Below are 18,252 nucleotides of genomic sequence, written 5' to 3' on the forward strand. Positions count from 1 at the left end.
AATTCTAGTACCGCTATTATAATCTATCTGTCTTTTCTACAAATTTTTATCAAAAATCATTTTAAATTATTTACAAACATTCATTATTACCTTTTGGAACAGTCATGTGAAATTTATGAATGGAAATAAAAACATGTAGCCAAATGGCTACGCGATGCGCTGAAGGGTTAAATCAGAGTCATTTCTAGAACTTTAGAATTGATTATCAATCCGAGTTTTTAAAATTTTAGTTAATTAATTGAAGATTTACGGCGCAACCTCCATAGTTGGTTCTAAGAATACTAAATACTTTAAAATTTAAAAACGTAAGGGTAAAATGGAAAATAAACCATTTTCAAAACTCTAGTTCAAAACATCGTTACATGATCATGTTTTTAAGTTTAATTCGTCTGTATTGTCGTTATTTGGATTCATTGCTTAACCGTTGAATTTTGTGCATAAAAACAATATTCTGCAATATATGTAATAAGTATTTATATTTATAATACAGAAATTTTGCTTTTCCTATTTTTCATATAACACTTTTGGCCGTCTAACTATTTGTAAATAAAATAACAGTTTAAAGTTATTATCACGTTAAAGCAACAACGGTAGCTCCATGATATCTACAACTTTAGTATAGTATTGCTAAAATGTCAAAATTTTAATGTGTATTATATAATTTGTAGACAAAAATATTATTGGGTTCATAATTATTAATTTTTTTTTCTTTTTTAAATTTAGCAACTCTCTGCAAAGAGATTGAAAACCTTTTAGCAAATAACTTCATCCAAAGAAACGTTTTTCTCTTCCAAAGTAACGCTAACTCTAATTTTGATCCAACTAGAATGACTTTTCTGTTTAAATACGAATGATTTTGAATGGTAGGCACCATACAAAATACTACAGAAGGATAGAATATAAAGATATGTATCAATAGATGCTTATTAGAAAAACTGAAGAATCGATGGAATTTTCTTAAAGAGGAATGAAGAAAAGGGAAGGATCGATCAAAGTTAAAATTTTTATTGCAAAGAGAATTGTTCTTTGAAACTCAATTTAAAAAAATTCTCATAATTCTATACTGAAATTTATATAAAGATATCTGACTTCAAACTTAACGGAACTAATTTTTCGTTTAATTTTTAATGCTATAATTAATATTCAATAAAATTCATAAATTATAATAAATGAATTAATTATTGAAAAAATGAATAGATGTATGAATTTGGATTCGGTTGTTAATAAAGGATTACAATTTTTCTTTAAAAAAATCTCTTTATCTTTTGTTAATTTTCTTAGGTATATTGATACTGAAAACAGTTATAATGGAAAAAAAAATCATTCAAAAATTTCGTCGCATTACGAGTTATTTTTTATCAGTGTTATATATTTCAAATTCTATACTAAGGCATGAATGTTTTTCATTGTGAGGTACTCCCCTCTTTTACTTTATTAGCATTCTCCTCGCAGAAATGTTGCTTCTTTTTCTTTGCCAGTTTGCTTATCGCGGACTTTTTTTCTTCAAGCTCCGATGAACCATAAAAGAAACAAGTACATAGAACAAAATGAATTAATTATCAAAAGTTATACGCAATCGCGGTTACTTTTCAATACAATCACCGCGAAGATGCAAGCTTTTGCCATATCGATGAATCAAGTTTCAATGCCTCTTCGAAGAAAGTTGCCACCAGTAATGTGATGTGGTTCTTACTACTCATTTGAAAATCTTTAGTAATCTGAAAGTTCTTTGAAATGAAGGAAAGAAAATGGTAAAGGAAGAAAAGTTCTTAAACATTCACCGTTCAAAGTTGCAATTCTGTCATCTTGGAAATCCATGCAAGCTGGTATTCCAGCACCTTCATGTACTTTCGATTAACTCATTCAATAATATCTTCTTTCGAGACGATCTCACGTTCTTGTCTCCATTCTAGAAGAATGCGGCTTATTGTCTAGTGATTTTCATTTCTCCCTTGAACCGAAGGAGTTTTTCTTTGAACTGAGTTTCATTTCTTCCTTAAACCGACAGATTTTTCCTTTGAACTGATATTCCTTTCTTCCTTGAAATGAACTAGGATATCAAAATGATAATGTCAGACTAATGAGAAATTTCAAAGGAACGTTAAAGCGCATCTAGCATTGGTGGTAACCTTTTACGAAGGGAATGTAGAAAACCTCAGACACCGGTATGATAAATGCATGAATCTTCATTACGTTGAAAAATTGCCATGATTGTACATGACTTTTGGCAATAAACTCATTTTTTCCTCTATACTCATCTTTTTTATGGTCCATAGAAGATTGAAAAGAAAACGATCCTCGTATTATATTTCTAGAGAGCAAAACAAAATCAATAAATAAAACAGAATCTTACAGAAAGCAAATAATTTTAAAGGATTTTCACTTAAACTGCATCTGTTTTTAACTCTGCCTTCAAATTGAATAGCTGATTGACAGGACCATAACATAAGCATTTCATCCAATAACCACTTTTACTCGTCTTTGCTTTGCTTATTATCAGAGTAAATTTATATGGAATAGCTGTGGTGGCATGGATTGAAAGGGTAGCCTGTTTGAAACCAGATGGATTTTAGTGACGAAGGCAATGCCTTCGGTTTCCTCTATTGCTATTTAAATATGTGATTTAAACTTAACAAACTCTATTTGACCGGGCAGAAAATAATCGTAAGTATTTCAATTCGTAGCTTCTAGTTGAAAGAGGAGGGGGGGGGGTGTACAATTGTCTCTATAAAAGAATGAATTTCAAAAACAAAGTCATATCTTAGAAAACACATGCCAGATTTGAAGTTATCGATTAGTTTCATAATGGGCAAATTGATATTTACAATAAAACGTCTACACAACGAGTTTGAAGAAACCTGAAAAAATTTCGACATTCAGGATGTCTCAAGTTTACAAATTTCTAAGAGAAATAGAACTCCTAACTTTCAGCAACTCTTTTATTTTTCACTGAAAGGTTTTTGCTCCATTGAGGCTATTATTTTCCCCACTCCTGACCGAATTGCCTCAGCAACATTTTGCTGAGATGCAGAATACAGCTTTCTAAGCTCTACTTTTTGTGTTCTTCCACCAGCTCATAGATGCCACTGCTATACCTTTCTATCTTCATGACCTTGGCTAGAGACATAATTTCGCCCATTATGCCTTCACAGACACTTGCTCGAATTCCTTGGAGTCGCGTTCGACAACGTTGTCCGCCCGTAGCATTTTCCATGCAGAAATAAAAATTCGCTTTAAATAAGCTCTCAACACAGACTATACTCGAGATAAAGAAAATTTTGCATGTTTCCTCGTGATACTTACTCGTCTCTCGATCTGCGAACCATTTATCGCTAAAAAAAGTTTTTTCCTTCATTTTATTTTGTTCTTTATTTGAATAATTCTTTACGGAATGTGTTCGTTAAGCGAGGTATGACTGTATTTCAAAAAAAATTGTTCCAATTAGTATGTAGTAGTAAACACAATTTTATTAAAATCTTTAGATGTTTATATGCAGACCGGCATAGGCTGGTTGATAGGGCGTTGGATTCGCATCCCTTGGGTTGTGAAATAGAACTCCACCAGCCGAAGACTCTCCGTGCACATTGTGGCTGGTGCACGTCGAAATCTTTTGTAGCCCCAAAGTCCTCCAAGTCGAGACAATACCACTAAATCAGAGGTGATCGTTCTTTGCTTTAGGTCTAAATTACGATCTGTGGGTGAATGAATGAAATGTATGAATGAAGTCCGTCCCGTGAAAAGGGCTGTGACGCATGAGTAACTAAGATGTGCTCTTGGACCTAGATGGCGCTACTAAAACAAGAGGTGCTAAAACTCGGCTTAAAATCGCTGACTTCGACAGTGCGCTTGTCTATGACAGCTACTGAAACAAGAGACGCTGAAACTGGGCTTAATTTAACAGTAGTTAAATTTATTTCATTTCACTAATTCGTTGCCTTTAATATAATCATAATAAAATGCTAGCCACTGGTTTTATTTCTAATTCATTCGATTTTTAAATTCATTTATTTTAAAGCTGTTTTCGAGACTTTTCTAAAGATGTCTCCTTTATTTATGAATGAAAACATTATAAATTCTATGTGACATTTTATTTTGTTAACAGTTTGAATTCTGCACGATATCTTTAAATAGACAATAATTAATTTTGCTGCAATTCACACCTCAGTTACATTTGCTTCAGAAATAAATCCAGTTTATTACTATCACTTCAAAATCATAATGATATACATATCATCTTATAACCTTGACAACTGTAGTTAGTAATCAAAAGCGTAGCATTTTTTTAATAATATGTTGGCAGACTATCATACTCTGTTAACACTTTAAAACTGCTGTTGGTATTAAAAATCCCAATTTCTAGTTAAGTACGAAAACCACCAGACTAATGTCAGAAACATGACCTGCACTGTGAATACTTTAAAATAATTTTGAAAAAGTAACAATTTACAGGTTTATCTTTAATGAAAACCTCGCGGGATGGTGCGGAAATGACGATGATAAATTGCAGTAATGAGATGTTTAACATCGTTTTAATTATGTTTTTAGCAGAACACGTTCGAAGGGATTCGGTCGTCCTCATGACAACCGCATGACGTCACGCTCTCGAATGACGCCATTTTTCTGTACGATCGTTGAATCGATGCAGTTTAAGAGCATGTTTATCTTCTTATCTGGTTTAGGGGATTTTCTCACTGCGAAAGTGCTAGCTTTTTTTTTGGGGGGGGGGGTATTTTAATGGGGAAACCACTATCTAATTTCATCTAATTTCCATGGAATATGTCGTCTGTTCCAAACTCTCTATCGAGACATTAGTTTAATATTTTTTTTAACGTAAATATCTTTTCATTTTCGATTGATTCCTGTTGAAATTGCGAAGAATTGTAATTATAATTATTTTGTTTGCTTTCAGATTTCTAGAAAATTCATTTCTGAAATATAAAATTTGTTATTTTATGATATCTCATGGGAAATGGCTGAAATAAATATCATTCTCAGGTTTACTTGGTTACTTCATAGAATGCTAACATGTTTCGTAAAGCTTACAATAATACGCTTTAAGTAAAATAATGATCAAAAAGTTTGTTCAAAAAGCTTCTATAAATGTACTTACTTCTAAATGAAAAGTACTTTTGGCTAAAAATATGAATGTGAAAACTAAATCGTAGTGGTCTGACGTATTATTAGATACATTCAATGCATACTGGAATTTTAATTCCACATATAACATATTTTGTTTTGTTTGTTTTTAAGAGTATCCGTGAATTTTATGATACTTATTTTCGTTAACCTATTGTGTTCGGCACAATTTCGTTCGTTTTTACAACAAATTTGAAGTAAGCTTCATACAACGTTAATTTTCTTATTACACTTATTCGATTGCACTCAGCATTTTGTGGCTTCGATATAAACTAGAACAAATTAATCGATACAGGAGAGTTGAATATGATTTTAAAAAAAACAAGCTCTAAACATTTCTTTAGAAAGAAAAAAAGAAAATTTTGTATGACGTTCAAATTTTAGCGTCAGAATGCAGTTCTACAGAGTTAGATGGTGCATCAGAACATTTATCATTATTATTTTTATTAATCTACTTTATTCTCTATTCATCCACTCATTTATGATTATAAAAACGCTGTATTGTCGATGTTGCCTTCCCGCATATTTACAAATTTTTCTGGCTTTTGGCAGCTCGTAGACTAAAGGTAAAGGTGCAATGCGTGTAACTTTTTAATTTAATTTGTGCTGCATTCCGTATTGATGACTTTGGACATAATTTAAATTTATCCTTTTCAAGTTAAGACTTCTTTATTATAAAGCAATATAAAACAATAATTAGATTTTTTCATTTTATGTAAGTAAAATTAACAAGTAAGTTTATTCATTACAAACTTTTAAGTAATTACTAATTTTAATTTAAAAGAAAACTTTATAATATATGTTTTTGATTAATATTTTAAAATTCCTTATTCTCGTTTATAAAGAATTACGCAACCGCGGCTGAAAAAAAGAAAATAATGCAATATAAGATTAAAATAATTGCATGTTACTTTTGTACTTCTTTACTAAAAACTATAGTACAATATTTTTTAATTCATTTTCTCATTAATCTTTAACTATCTTTTTTTAAATCCCGATTCAGATTTCAGATTCGTGAAGAAACGACAGAGGGGGACAACTTTAATTTATTATTGCACATGCGCAGTAGCAGAATTGGTTCTGCTAGGAATTGCAATATTCTTTTAAAAGAGTCGTTTCTTTATGATTCGAGAGATACCATTCTCCCAGAAGAATCAAAGCTCTAAAAGGAATCATTTAAGATTATTGATGAATTTAGATATCTCATTCAAAATGAAATAAATGAGTGATTATGCTTATACAATGAAAAAAGATCTAGGTGGTCAAGTTCCAGAGAGCCTGACTTACTCCTGTTTAACGACGAAAACTAATTACTTTTTATTCAAGGGAGCGTTCAGAAGAATTGGCCACTTATAAACATCTATTGCCTATAAAGCGAAAAAGAAAGAAAGAAAGAAAAAGACTCTCATAAAAGCAAAATGATGTCTTCTCAATTACCATGATGATAGATCTAGAACATGATATGAATTTTATTACTGATGAAAAATTGATAAAGAGCAATCGTTGGTCCCCATCCCTTCAAAAAACGTTTAGTTCTCCTGGCTCTAAAAGTAGCTGTTTGTCTTTAGGAACATAGTGACTTTTCATCAGTTTGAAAACTTATAAACATTGATTTTTAATATGATTATTTGATAATGTGTAATTGAATTAAAGTATCCTTAATAAGATACTTTAATATTACACAGGAAAAACTAGACTCAAAAGAAAATTCGTATCTGCCCGTTGTGCATTTTAAAACATGGGAAGGGAATGGTCAAAAACAATATCGAATAAGGACATTAAGAAGAGATAGATGAACACTTGCTGTTTTTTTTACATAATTAAGTCCCCGTTGCATAATTATTAAATTATTATCAGGATAAGAATTATTATTAAGGCTAATAGTATAGAAATAGAGCAGATTTTTAACAATCGCAATCACGGATGCTGAATGACAATCTCATTAATGCATGTAAAATAAACATATTTTTTAAAAATGATCATTTATCCTAAATACTTCTTTTCTAATTTTAGCTTTTTTTTTCTGTATCATTCTTTCCCGCACGTCTTGAAGTGTCTAGCATCGATATTTGAAATTCTTATAACAACTAGCTTTGCTTTTCTATCGTGATTAAACTCTAAGTTATAGGTTTTTTTAAAAAAATTAATTATCTATAAATTTCAAGGGCGTACTTTAAACCTACATACAGACTCTTCACGCGCCTTAAATCACCTTCTTTGATCATCATTCTGATGTTAAATTCTATTTTCGATCCGCAAAATATAATAGTGAGTAAAAATTAAAACATAATCATCTGCAAAAGCTTAGAACTGAGCGGCATAACTATGTTCAAACTCACTTACAAAACATTGCAAAATAAAGGGGAAATGGTACCTAAATGTGTAAAACCAACAACCTATAATTAATCATAGGAAAATCATACATAGGGCCTCTCTTTTTCTAAGCTTAAGGATTTTTATTTTTTATTTTTGAGGGGAATGATGTCGTATTAATTTTTGCTTTCAAAGAACAATTCCGGTTTTGTATGTGATTAATACAAATGAAAGTTATTTGTTCTTTCTCTTGCTTGAAAGTTATTTGTTCTCATTTAATGAAACAAGGATAATTATTTATATAAATTAATTAAAGTTAAGGTGATTCGATGGTAAGGTCTAAGTAAGACTCCCCTATCCCCATTGGTAAATTCTCAATCAAATAGCCTAGTAAAGTATCGACAATGAAATGCGAGTTTCAAATTCGAAACCTAATAATAGGATCCACTTTGTATCTGAATCTGGTGCAGCTTAATTTTCATTTCGAAGAATAAGCATCTCCCCACAGGCGTGAGATGAAAACCTGGATTGAGTTTGCCACCTCAGGTGTTGGCCTCGTTATCTGATCACACTTCACAATTGTGAGCTTCATTAAAAAATAGTATTTATGCTACTTCAAAACAGAAGCGTAATGAAAATTGACAATCATACTAAAAAGTAAACATATTTTTAGATCTCCCCTTCCTGAAAAAAAAAAGAATTAAAGAATATTCGAACTTCTAGTGCAAAAACATGCTAAAGCATCTGATAATGTGTTATGATTGATTCGTTATTTTTTATACCAATTTTACAAACTTACTCATAATTAAAGCAACGATAGTATGCATACAAAAAAGAACATCTAATATCATTGCACCATGGGCATGTACAAATATATAGCTAAATGAATGAAAAGTATTGAGATAAAATATAATTAAAAATATTTGAAAAAATTATTAAAATTAAAAAACAAATTACGTAACAATAAGATTGATTTTGCTGAAAAGCTGTTCTTTTAAATTATAAAATAGAGAAAAATGATTTTTATGCAAAAAGGTTATTAAAGAAAATATTTTAATACTTTGTTTAATTTTAAGTTGATTACTAATTGGATAGAAATTTTGAATATTGAAAACCTGTTACCCCTTTTTGCACAATGAACATCCGAAAGCTACTACGCACTAAATTTAATAGCTAGATCCAACACACTGCTCTGCAGAGTTTACTAAATAATTCTTACGTCATACACTCAATTTTCAGATATTATAGTAAGTATATTCGACTTAAGACGTAAATCTTCATTATTTATGTTTTCTTTCAAAAACACTTACCAACTTGCGAAATAAATTTGTCGATACCATTATGCATAATTTTAAAATATGTATACGATTTTTCTTTCTCAGTATTAGATTGATTAAATATCAAATGCTGTAACTTTAATGCTGATGAAATGTATAAAAATAAATAAATAAATAAAATTCTTGCTATGAATATAATTTTTTTTTTTTTTTTTACAAAGCAAACAGCACATTTTTGGAAAGAGGATGGATGCAGTTTAGTGTTTTTTGAAATATCTTTTACAGTACTATTGGATTTTGTCAACCAGTCAAACGGATTTAGCTTGACTAATTGCCTTTCTTTTTGTCTTTCTTATTTCAAATATTCCTCAACTTTGGAAAGAACAGATCAACAGAACCCATCCATTTTGAAGGGGGGTGGGGTGGGCGTGAACAGGTGATAAAAAATTATATATTTTTCTTAATTTTCCTTCTTTTCAAACGTGCAACTCGTCTTGTGACGTTGATCGTAAGGACGTCACCATGGCGACGAAACGTAATCAATTAGCAGTGACACGGCTCAGATAATGAGGGATCTGTCCTTGGCTCTCGAGGGTCAGAATCGATCTTCTAACCTGTGGGCCGCTCAACAAGCTTTCTAAGCGGTTTTCTTTTCCGCGCCTTTATTAATGAAATAAGGCAATTGGATCTGCTATTAATATTATTAGATGATTCGCTTTCAAATGCAGCCGTGCATCGATTTATCAAATTCCAACCGGGGTACCGAAATACCAAAGGGAAATCCACTCGCTCAACTAAACCAGCAAATAAGAATTTACCAGCAAACTTTCGTTTTGCTGGTAGATTCTTATTTTTATACTCATTTTTTCGAAATATCTTTAATAGCCTTTTTTTAGGTTCATCTTTTATTTCATTATGTAACTGATTTCCTTTGTTTGCTTATCCACTAATTCTTTTTTTACTTTCTCATAAACGAAACATACATGGAGATAAATATCAAATCATCGAGAAATTGGGTTTCAAAATTTTAAAGAATCATCATGTTTTAGATCTGTATGCCATGTGTGTGCGAACATCGTTTCTCAAAAACACAGTGAACTATATAATTGAAATTCCTCGTATGGTCTTAATATCAAAATTTCAGATTTAATTTTAGACCAAACGCTTCAAAGGGAAGAGAATTTTCTCCAATGCACATTTCATTTCGCAAAAATAAATCAAGGAAATCGAAAGATAGATTAATTTCTATTTGCTAAAACTGTCTTAGCATACCTTGCCCTTCACGCTTAGTTTAAATATTATTCTACTCAGGGAATGAATTAACTTTTGTGTCAGAAAATGAATGAGTGCCTTTAATCCTACTCGCCACTGAGCACGGTGCACACATTTTGTGTGTGTGTGTATGTCATAGAAACTAGAGCTTTAAGAAACTCAAAATACTGGTGAAATCAGAGAGAAGATTAACATGGCAATCAAATTTGCATTATTAAATAATGCTTCGAATTTTAGAATAAGCAGGAAGCTTTAGAATTGTAAAATAACAAAGTAATTGCGACAAACTGTCAATGGTAAAGACAATTTTTTATACTATTAAAGAATTTTATCGCTAAATGTTTTTCAGCACATTACATTACACGCACAAATGCATGCAATGATAGTACAGTCAGGGAATAGTAATAAACCATTTGTTTAGTATTTCGCAATTACAAACAAATATTTGCAACGGGGATTTTAACAATACTGACATTTAAGTTAACTTTAAAATAAGTTTATAAAGTTAGATAAATAAGTTTAAAAAGAGATTATTTCTTCGCATGTATTCTGACTACTACGAGCTAACATTAAACAGCAACTTTTCCAAGCTTCCATTTTTTATACCTGTATTAATTACTTGTAATTTTTAATTTATAATTATTAGAATAATCAAAAAAATTAAATAATGGAAAAAAAACACCTCAAATCTTTAATTTTAGCCTCTAAATATAGAAAGAGAGAATAAATGGTTTTACCTGTTTCTTCTTATGGCGGGTTAAACTGTAACTGTAACTTCCCCGTTATTTTTTAAAATGTTCTTTTTTCCTTCAGTCTGCGAAATTAAATCTCACTTTTGCTCTATGATAAATGCATCGAAATATTATACGCTCTGTGCCAACATAGTATTATTTTTGACAATACCTGAATTTGTCACAGAAACAACTATTATTGAACAAATAATCTAACATCAAAGCTGATCAATTTCAATTAACATACATGATGCAACAACATCAATATACACCGAAAGTCAAACTGAAATTAAAAAAATAATAAATAAAATAATGCAATGAGAGGGAAAGTGTTGCAAGAGGTGACCACATTCTTGATTTTTCCTTTTTATTCGAAATAGTAAATGAAATCCGACGACACTTTTCAAATATTGATCGCAATTGAATGCAAGAGAAACTTTCTCCCTATTCTTCCTTTTTGAGTTCTGGGTAAACTGCGACAGCTTTGAAATTTTGATTTATAAATAGACGATCAATGATTCCAGTTAAATTTCGACTGCTCCGTGTATCAATATGATCAATGAAAAGGTCTTTAATTAATCATACATCAGAATATATATTATATTATCATCGGTATCTAAATGCTCGTCAAATTTATTTACCTTCTTTTCAAAGACAAATATAAGTCAAACTTTCAAAAAAGAGAATATTATATTTTATGGCAAAAGCGAGTTACAACAGATAGGGCTCCCATCACAGAAGAAACGAAGCTCTTATATATATATATGTAATGATATTTTAAACTCTTAATTTCAACTTAATTAATTTCCAAGATTTTATCTTAATTTAGCCCATAGTAACTTCATTCTAAAATATTATCTTATTTCGTGATCCAATTCCACTTTCTCTATTTAATTAATTCAAGAGAAGCTTTATAAAATTGCTTAGTCAGCTAAACACCGATACTTTCACACGCTCAGCGTGAAGGGGTAAAAATGTCCAAGAGCGCTTCCCTCATCCCTTTTCTGTGTCGTTCTGTATGCTCATCGCTTGTACATATGCTTGCTTATTCAAAATGAAATAAAGTATCTTCACTGTCTTCAAACTGAATCATGCTTCACAACAAATAATGTTACATATATATATATATGTATGTAATGATATTTTAACTCTAATTTCAATTTAATTAATTTTCATAATAACTTCATCTTAATTTAGCCCATAGTAACTTCATTCTAAAATATTCTCTTATTTCGTGATCCAATTCCACCGTCTCTACTTAATTAATTCAAGAGAAGCTTTGTTAAATTGTTGAATCAGCTAAAATCTAACTTTCCCACACTACGCGTGAAGAGATAACATACCGCTGATCAAGCAAATTTTTTTTTAAATCTCCCTTTGTTTCCCCTACCTTCTCGGCGCCTGTAATGAAAATCCCTATCGAAATCTCATAATACATTAGCACTGTGAAGAAATGTTTTCCCTATCAAAATCATAGGTTATATAAGACCAGGGATAAAATGTCCGAGAGCTCTTCCCTCATTCCTTTCTGTGTCGTGCTGTGTGCTCGTCGCTTGTACATATGCTTGCTTCTTCAAAATGAAATAAAACGACGTCACGAAATTAAAAGTATCTTCATTGTCTTCAAACTGCATCATGCTTCGCAACAAATAATATTATATATATATATATATATATATATATATATATATATATATATATATATATATATATATATATATATATATATATATATATATATATATATTCGGATACCTCTCTTCGCTGTTTTGCGTTCATTCCCATTTTCTTCTCTGTGCGAAAAGCGAAAAATAGAGGCCCTAAAAGCGAAAAATAGAGGCCACAAAAGTGATAAATCGCCACTTTTCAGCCCGTGCATTTTGATGTTTCGAAAACCTCAAACCAAAATAACATAATGTTCTCACATGATAATAAATGAGGGAAAGGAAAGATCAAGATAATCTGCATTAAGTTTTGCATAGAAGGTTTGTAAAAAATATATTTAACGTAAAATTATTTACTTTTTGTCAAATACTCTTAACAGTGGTGATAAATAAATAAAATTCGAATATTTCGAGCAACTTACTTTTCAAAGTTTGATTTGCTTTTAAATGGACATAAAAAAAATTCCGAATAAGCTGGAAATCGTTAAAAATGTACAGACCACTTGGCATTTATATGGATTATCAACCCTATCAGCGATTTGTAAAGATGCGGATGAAAAATCTTGAAAGAGAGTTCCGAAATTCATACTGATTGTGCTATTCAGGAAAAATCAATCTGAATAAATATATACTATTAAAAGCAGCATAATTTATTTCCAAGATTGAAGAAGTGTTATTCATAAAGAGGCTTAGTAATAAATTATGAAGCCACAGCAATCACCCAAAAAACAGGAAGAGTATTTTATCATATTTTAATTACGCTTTTTTTAAATTCCTATCATGCATTCAGAATTAAAAGTACTATTAAGCTATAACTCATCCTAATTTTATGATTGAAGCAAAATTTATAATTTAAATCAAATTAACAATTTAAAGATTTTAACTGCAATTATTGGTTCGATCAAAATAAAATTATCGCATGGATGAATCAGTTCATGGTCTCTTTTTATTATACAAACATTTTTTTTTTAATATTCATGGTTAAATTATTGTGAATCTTTTGTTTTTATGTGGTGACATTGTAATAGCTAGTGTAGAAGTACAAATCTTAAACAAGGCATTTAAAATGATTATCGATGTTGGGAAAAAAAATCAACGAATTTCTAGTTTAGTCATTTCTCATACCTCCATATATAGAAAAGTAGACAGATCAAATAGATAACCTATTATAAACTAGTCTACCTCATTTAAGATGGAAAGAATTGGTTCGTTTTAACATATATAAATATGTTTTTGTCCATCAAATTCTGAGAATTTAAGTTTCTGCTTCGTCTCAGTTTATTTTACGATATCAAGAACTAGGTCCCCTCTTTAACAGAACTCAGGCTTCAAATAAATGGAAATGAACGAATATTACTTGGTACGACGATGATAATTTGAGCTATATATTCACACACAAAAATATTTCGTAATCGAAACCTCGACAAGTCAACAATGGAAAAATAAAAATATGGGCCTTCATTCACATATCAATATCGTTCGATGTCTTGAAAGGACTTTTTTGCAAAATTTCAAATTGATACCTACCCTGCAAAATACCAAAAAAAAAAAAATCATGTGGACAGGACTTTCAAGTTTAGGTGACAGTTCAGGTGATCTTACAAAATAACTGCAAATTCTACAAAGCTTCTGAAGAAAAAAAAAAACTTCAAGAAGGAAAATTTTCAAAAGTTTACCGCAAAATAGAGAGCAATCTTTTTGTATCTCAATTTATTTACTATGCTTTTAAAAATGCAAATATTACTTATTTTGTCTATCAGAAGGGGATAATAAGCAAAATTGATTACAATAACAGAAATAAAAAGGATGTTTCAAAGCTCTTGGTACAAATTTTAAGAAGTCATATGAACACTCAATTATCATAATCGATGCTCGCATTTCAGGATCTCGATGCCCAATGAATAAAATGCCCCACTTGCAAAGCAAAAGGTCCCGGTTCGAATCGTCAATAAAAAAAATAGAAATCAGTCCATTTGTCTAATTTGTATTTTTCTAAAACGGAGTTGGACAAGATAAATGATATTTGATGACGTATACAGGGGTCTTGAACATTCACATGAAAAAAATTGGTCCGTGAGATATTTTATTTAGTGGTTGCGATTGGTGAACTCGATCCAAGTTTTCCCCACAGAAATGTACTTCGGAGTAATGCTTTTAAAATATCTTTTGTAAATGGAAAATAGTTGAGAGAAGGGCACCGTTCATTTGATTTGAAATTCACCTGCTTTTCATATGATTTTTTGGCGGCTTTAATTTCACATGGAACAAAAATTGGCGGAAGTGATGCAGTATTTTTGCTTGTGGGATGTTTATTTTTTTATTTTGTCAATTACTTTTTAAATGTAGATGATGGAAGAACAATTGTTCGCCGATGTAGGCTTGTAATTTATGAAAAAAAAATTATAGGAAGTGATCAGAACTGTGACCAAACTCTTTAATGCAAGCGTCCAATTATCGGCGTGAAATCACTAGCATACAATGGTGAAAGAATCGGACATTTATGTCAGTTTTATCCATATAGATAATGGCAAAAAGATTCTCGCCATAATCGATGAAAAAGTCATCCTAGATAAGTTTCTTCATAAAAATCCATAAAATGAAAAATCGGCTGTCCATGCCACCCTCTTGAAGCAATTGCATCGAGTGGAATGAAGCTGTTTCTAATCCTTAGATGGTTTGGAATCGAATGGATTCTCAATCCTTGAATCGTAAAGATGTTGTTGTTGCTGTTTCTGATGGCACTTGCTATGCACATGGAATCGTAAGGATATTTGTGCTTAATTGAACACATTTACTTATTGTCTATATTTTGTACCAAAAGTTTTGAAGCACCATTAAATTGATTTTACTTTAAACCTGCTTCGTTTAGCAGTATGATTTCTAGCATTTTATGATCAAAATATCTCTGGAGTGCTATTACAAGAAAAAAATGCAATATCGTCGTCTTACCAAGTGTTGCATGGGTACGAACAGAAAAGTGTGGGAAAGGAGAGAGAAATACCGAATATACAGAATGTTCAGAAATTAACAACATCAATAAAAGGAAAAATAAAGAAACAGAACATTTAAAAAAAGTTTGCAAAAGTTTGTTCCCAGGCAAAAACAATTATAAAAAAAACAAAAAGAAAAACGAAGATTTTATAATTAAGGAAACAAATAGAAATACAGTCACAACATAGAATCCCTACGAGGGAACACCAACAATAAACATCCAATAATCATTCCTATGAGAAGAAACAGCCATATTTGGTGAAAGAAGAACAGAAGATGCACAGAGAGGAGGATGCAGCATGGCGACCGAAGCATTCATTCTCTGAGTGAGAGGGAAGAGAGGGAAGGATCCACCTACGGGTTGGGAGGGTTTGTTGTCAATCTATACCTCTCCAGCGTAGCAGTGACGACGCCGTGTCCGGGTTCAACTCCCCGTCCCAGGTCATCCCCTGGGACACCATCATTGGCGAAACCATCTCCTCCTCTTCTTCTAGGATGGTGTACACCTCCCCCGGGCTGCGGTCGTAGTAAGTCTGGAGGGAGGAACCCCCTCCACCTCCCCCCTCGTCGCTGTCGTATTCCTCCTCATCTTCTAGCATGCGCCGGATGCTGGAGGCACGGTCTTCTATGTCGTCGGTCCACTGGTCGTCGTCATCATCAATGAGGAGGTAGTAGTCGTCAGGCCCTGTAGTATCTGAGTGTGGGGGGGTTACTATGTCATCTACGGGGTGGAGGTGGTACTCACGTGACATGGAATCGTCCTTCCTTCCGCTCGAATCTCCAGCAACCTGGAAAACAATCAAGTAGCATTTCAGTTTAAAACCGAGAAAATACTGAAAGTTCGTCTGTATTCAGCACGAACAAATTTCATATTTTGATTAACACATGTTCAATGAATTTTGAGATATTTGAAGATTCTTGTGCGTTAACTTGGTAATGGTCAAGAAAAAGCTGCAAATGTGTAAAAAAAAAGAGTATCTTCATGTAAAGAGAGAAAAGAGAGTAAAAGAGAGAATTTTCACATTTTTCTCCAATTCTTGATGTAAGGCTGATACAAGGTGCAATAATAGTTTTGGTGCTGAGAGAAATTAAATTTCGGGCAGAGATTTATGTTTAGCGACAACTGCCGATTAGTAATGCAAATATTAGATGATTCAAAGGCTAATTAATTTGTCTCGATATTATCTACATAAATGCAACATAACTAATCGAAATTATTACCACCCATATTTTTAAAATTTCTTTCTTCTAGCTTGGGAACAGCAAACTCCGCCAAGTACGGAAACTGACAAAAGGTAAAAGAAAGAAATTTACTTTTTTTTTTTTTTTTTTAGCAATTTTGCTTCGGCGTAAAGTTGTTACATTTAGCACATTTCAGAATTGCGGAAAGTGATATTGTGAAATGAAATTTTTTTCCAGTCACAATTATTAGACTAGCTAAAATGAATAATCTGTGATAATTTCTCTCCCCCCCCCCCAAAAAAAAATACTACCGCGAAATTATCGACGCTCTATCAACACAAGTAAAACAAAAATTCTACATTATTTCCATGTATATACGAGTTGAATTAATTATAAAATATCTTACAAAAATCTTTTAAAAATCTAATAAATTCAATCTAATAAATCTAATCAAATTAATTTAATATCTAAAATATCTTTTAAAATCATTTTAAAATTAGACGTTAAACTAATCAGAATGGTTCAATTTAAGTCATTATTAATAAATATTTTATTTTTCTTGATTTATTCCACTTTGAAAAAACTTTTTTAATTAAAAAAGAACGCTTCTCCTGAACTATATATCATTATTAAAATCATAGAAAAACAAAATTGCCTTGGTGCAATAACAATAGTTTGCATCAAGAGTATGCATATCAAACATATGATCAATCTTTATAATCCTACTCTAAAGATTCTCCGTACATGTTTGACTGACTACCTTCATCTGGCATGTCTGGCATTCTGATATGCATTGAATTCCTTTAATACTCTGCTGACATTAAAGGAATTCAGGCTATTTCAGAATGCAGCAAAAATGTCGATTTACTGCTCGTTAAGAAAAAGCTGTGATGCCACATTTACTTGCAGTTTTTATAATGAAAACAAGAAGATTTATAATTTCGACTAGAATTTTGTTTTGTTCTTGTGAACTGAAATTAAGAAGATATAAATCTATATGTAATAAAAATGAAGAATGTATGATTCCAGTGTATGAATATGGTTTTGTCTACAATATGTCCACTAAAGTTTCTTGCCACCCTTTTCACTTCGGAACGCTGCTGCTATATTCATAAAAGTAGTATCTAGGTATATTAAAGTAGCCATGCACTACCGAATGCAACCACCTACGGTGCCACCTGGTGGTAAATTAAGGAAATAGCATTCCTATCTCGAAAACAGAAACAGATAGAGAAAATAGTGATTTACAAAAATGCAAAGCATCATTGATTTAGTATTAAAAGACATCTTGTGGACATTAATGCGAAGAATAGAATGGCTAAACGTGCATTTGTTTTTTCTTGATTTCCGATATTGTGAAATAACAAAACGATCTAAGAAAGAAAAAAAAATTAGTTATAACAATATACCTTTATTTGAGATGTCCAAACTTCTCAACGTCAACTATAATATACATTTGGATCCTCGTTTGAACCTCATATTGCACACGTTGGAGCATAGAGGGTGACGCTGACACAAGCGTTTGTAGTGCGTCATTTAAGGTCCTGCAATGTTGTTTGTGAAGGCATCGCGTACACCTATTTCAGGTATTCCCACTGGAAAAAGTCCAGTAGAGTGAGATCAGGCGAACACGGAGGCCAATATTCAAAACCGCCATACCCAATTATTTGGTTCTCGAATTTCTTG

At 31.5% G+C, this 18,252-nt stretch overlaps 1 protein-coding gene across 5 annotated transcripts in view; it reads right to left on the reverse strand.

Moving 5' to 3' along the window:
- Positions 1 to 18,252, reverse strand: part of LOC129983809 (uncharacterized) — a 173,075-nt gene that overhangs the window by 110,196 nt on the left and 44,627 nt on the right. For 4 of the 5 annotated variants that reach the window (XR_008785456.1, XR_008785457.1, XM_056093452.1 and 1 more), the window contains exon 4: positions 15,773 to 16,172. Coding sequence is in view for 3 of the 5 variants with exons in the window: in XM_056093452.1 (XP_055949427.1) it covers positions 15,773 to 16,172 (400 nt within the window). In the remaining 2 variants the exon portion in view is untranslated. The remainder of the gene's footprint in view (positions 1 to 15,772; positions 16,173 to 18,252) is intronic. The other variant, XM_056093453.1, reaches the window with a different exon arrangement.

The sequence above is a fragment of the Argiope bruennichi genome, chromosome 9 (genome assembly GCF_947563725.1).
Source record: "Argiope bruennichi chromosome 9, qqArgBrue1.1, whole genome shotgun sequence".
Lineage (NCBI taxonomy): Eukaryota > Metazoa > Arthropoda > Arachnida > Araneae > Araneidae > Argiope > Argiope bruennichi.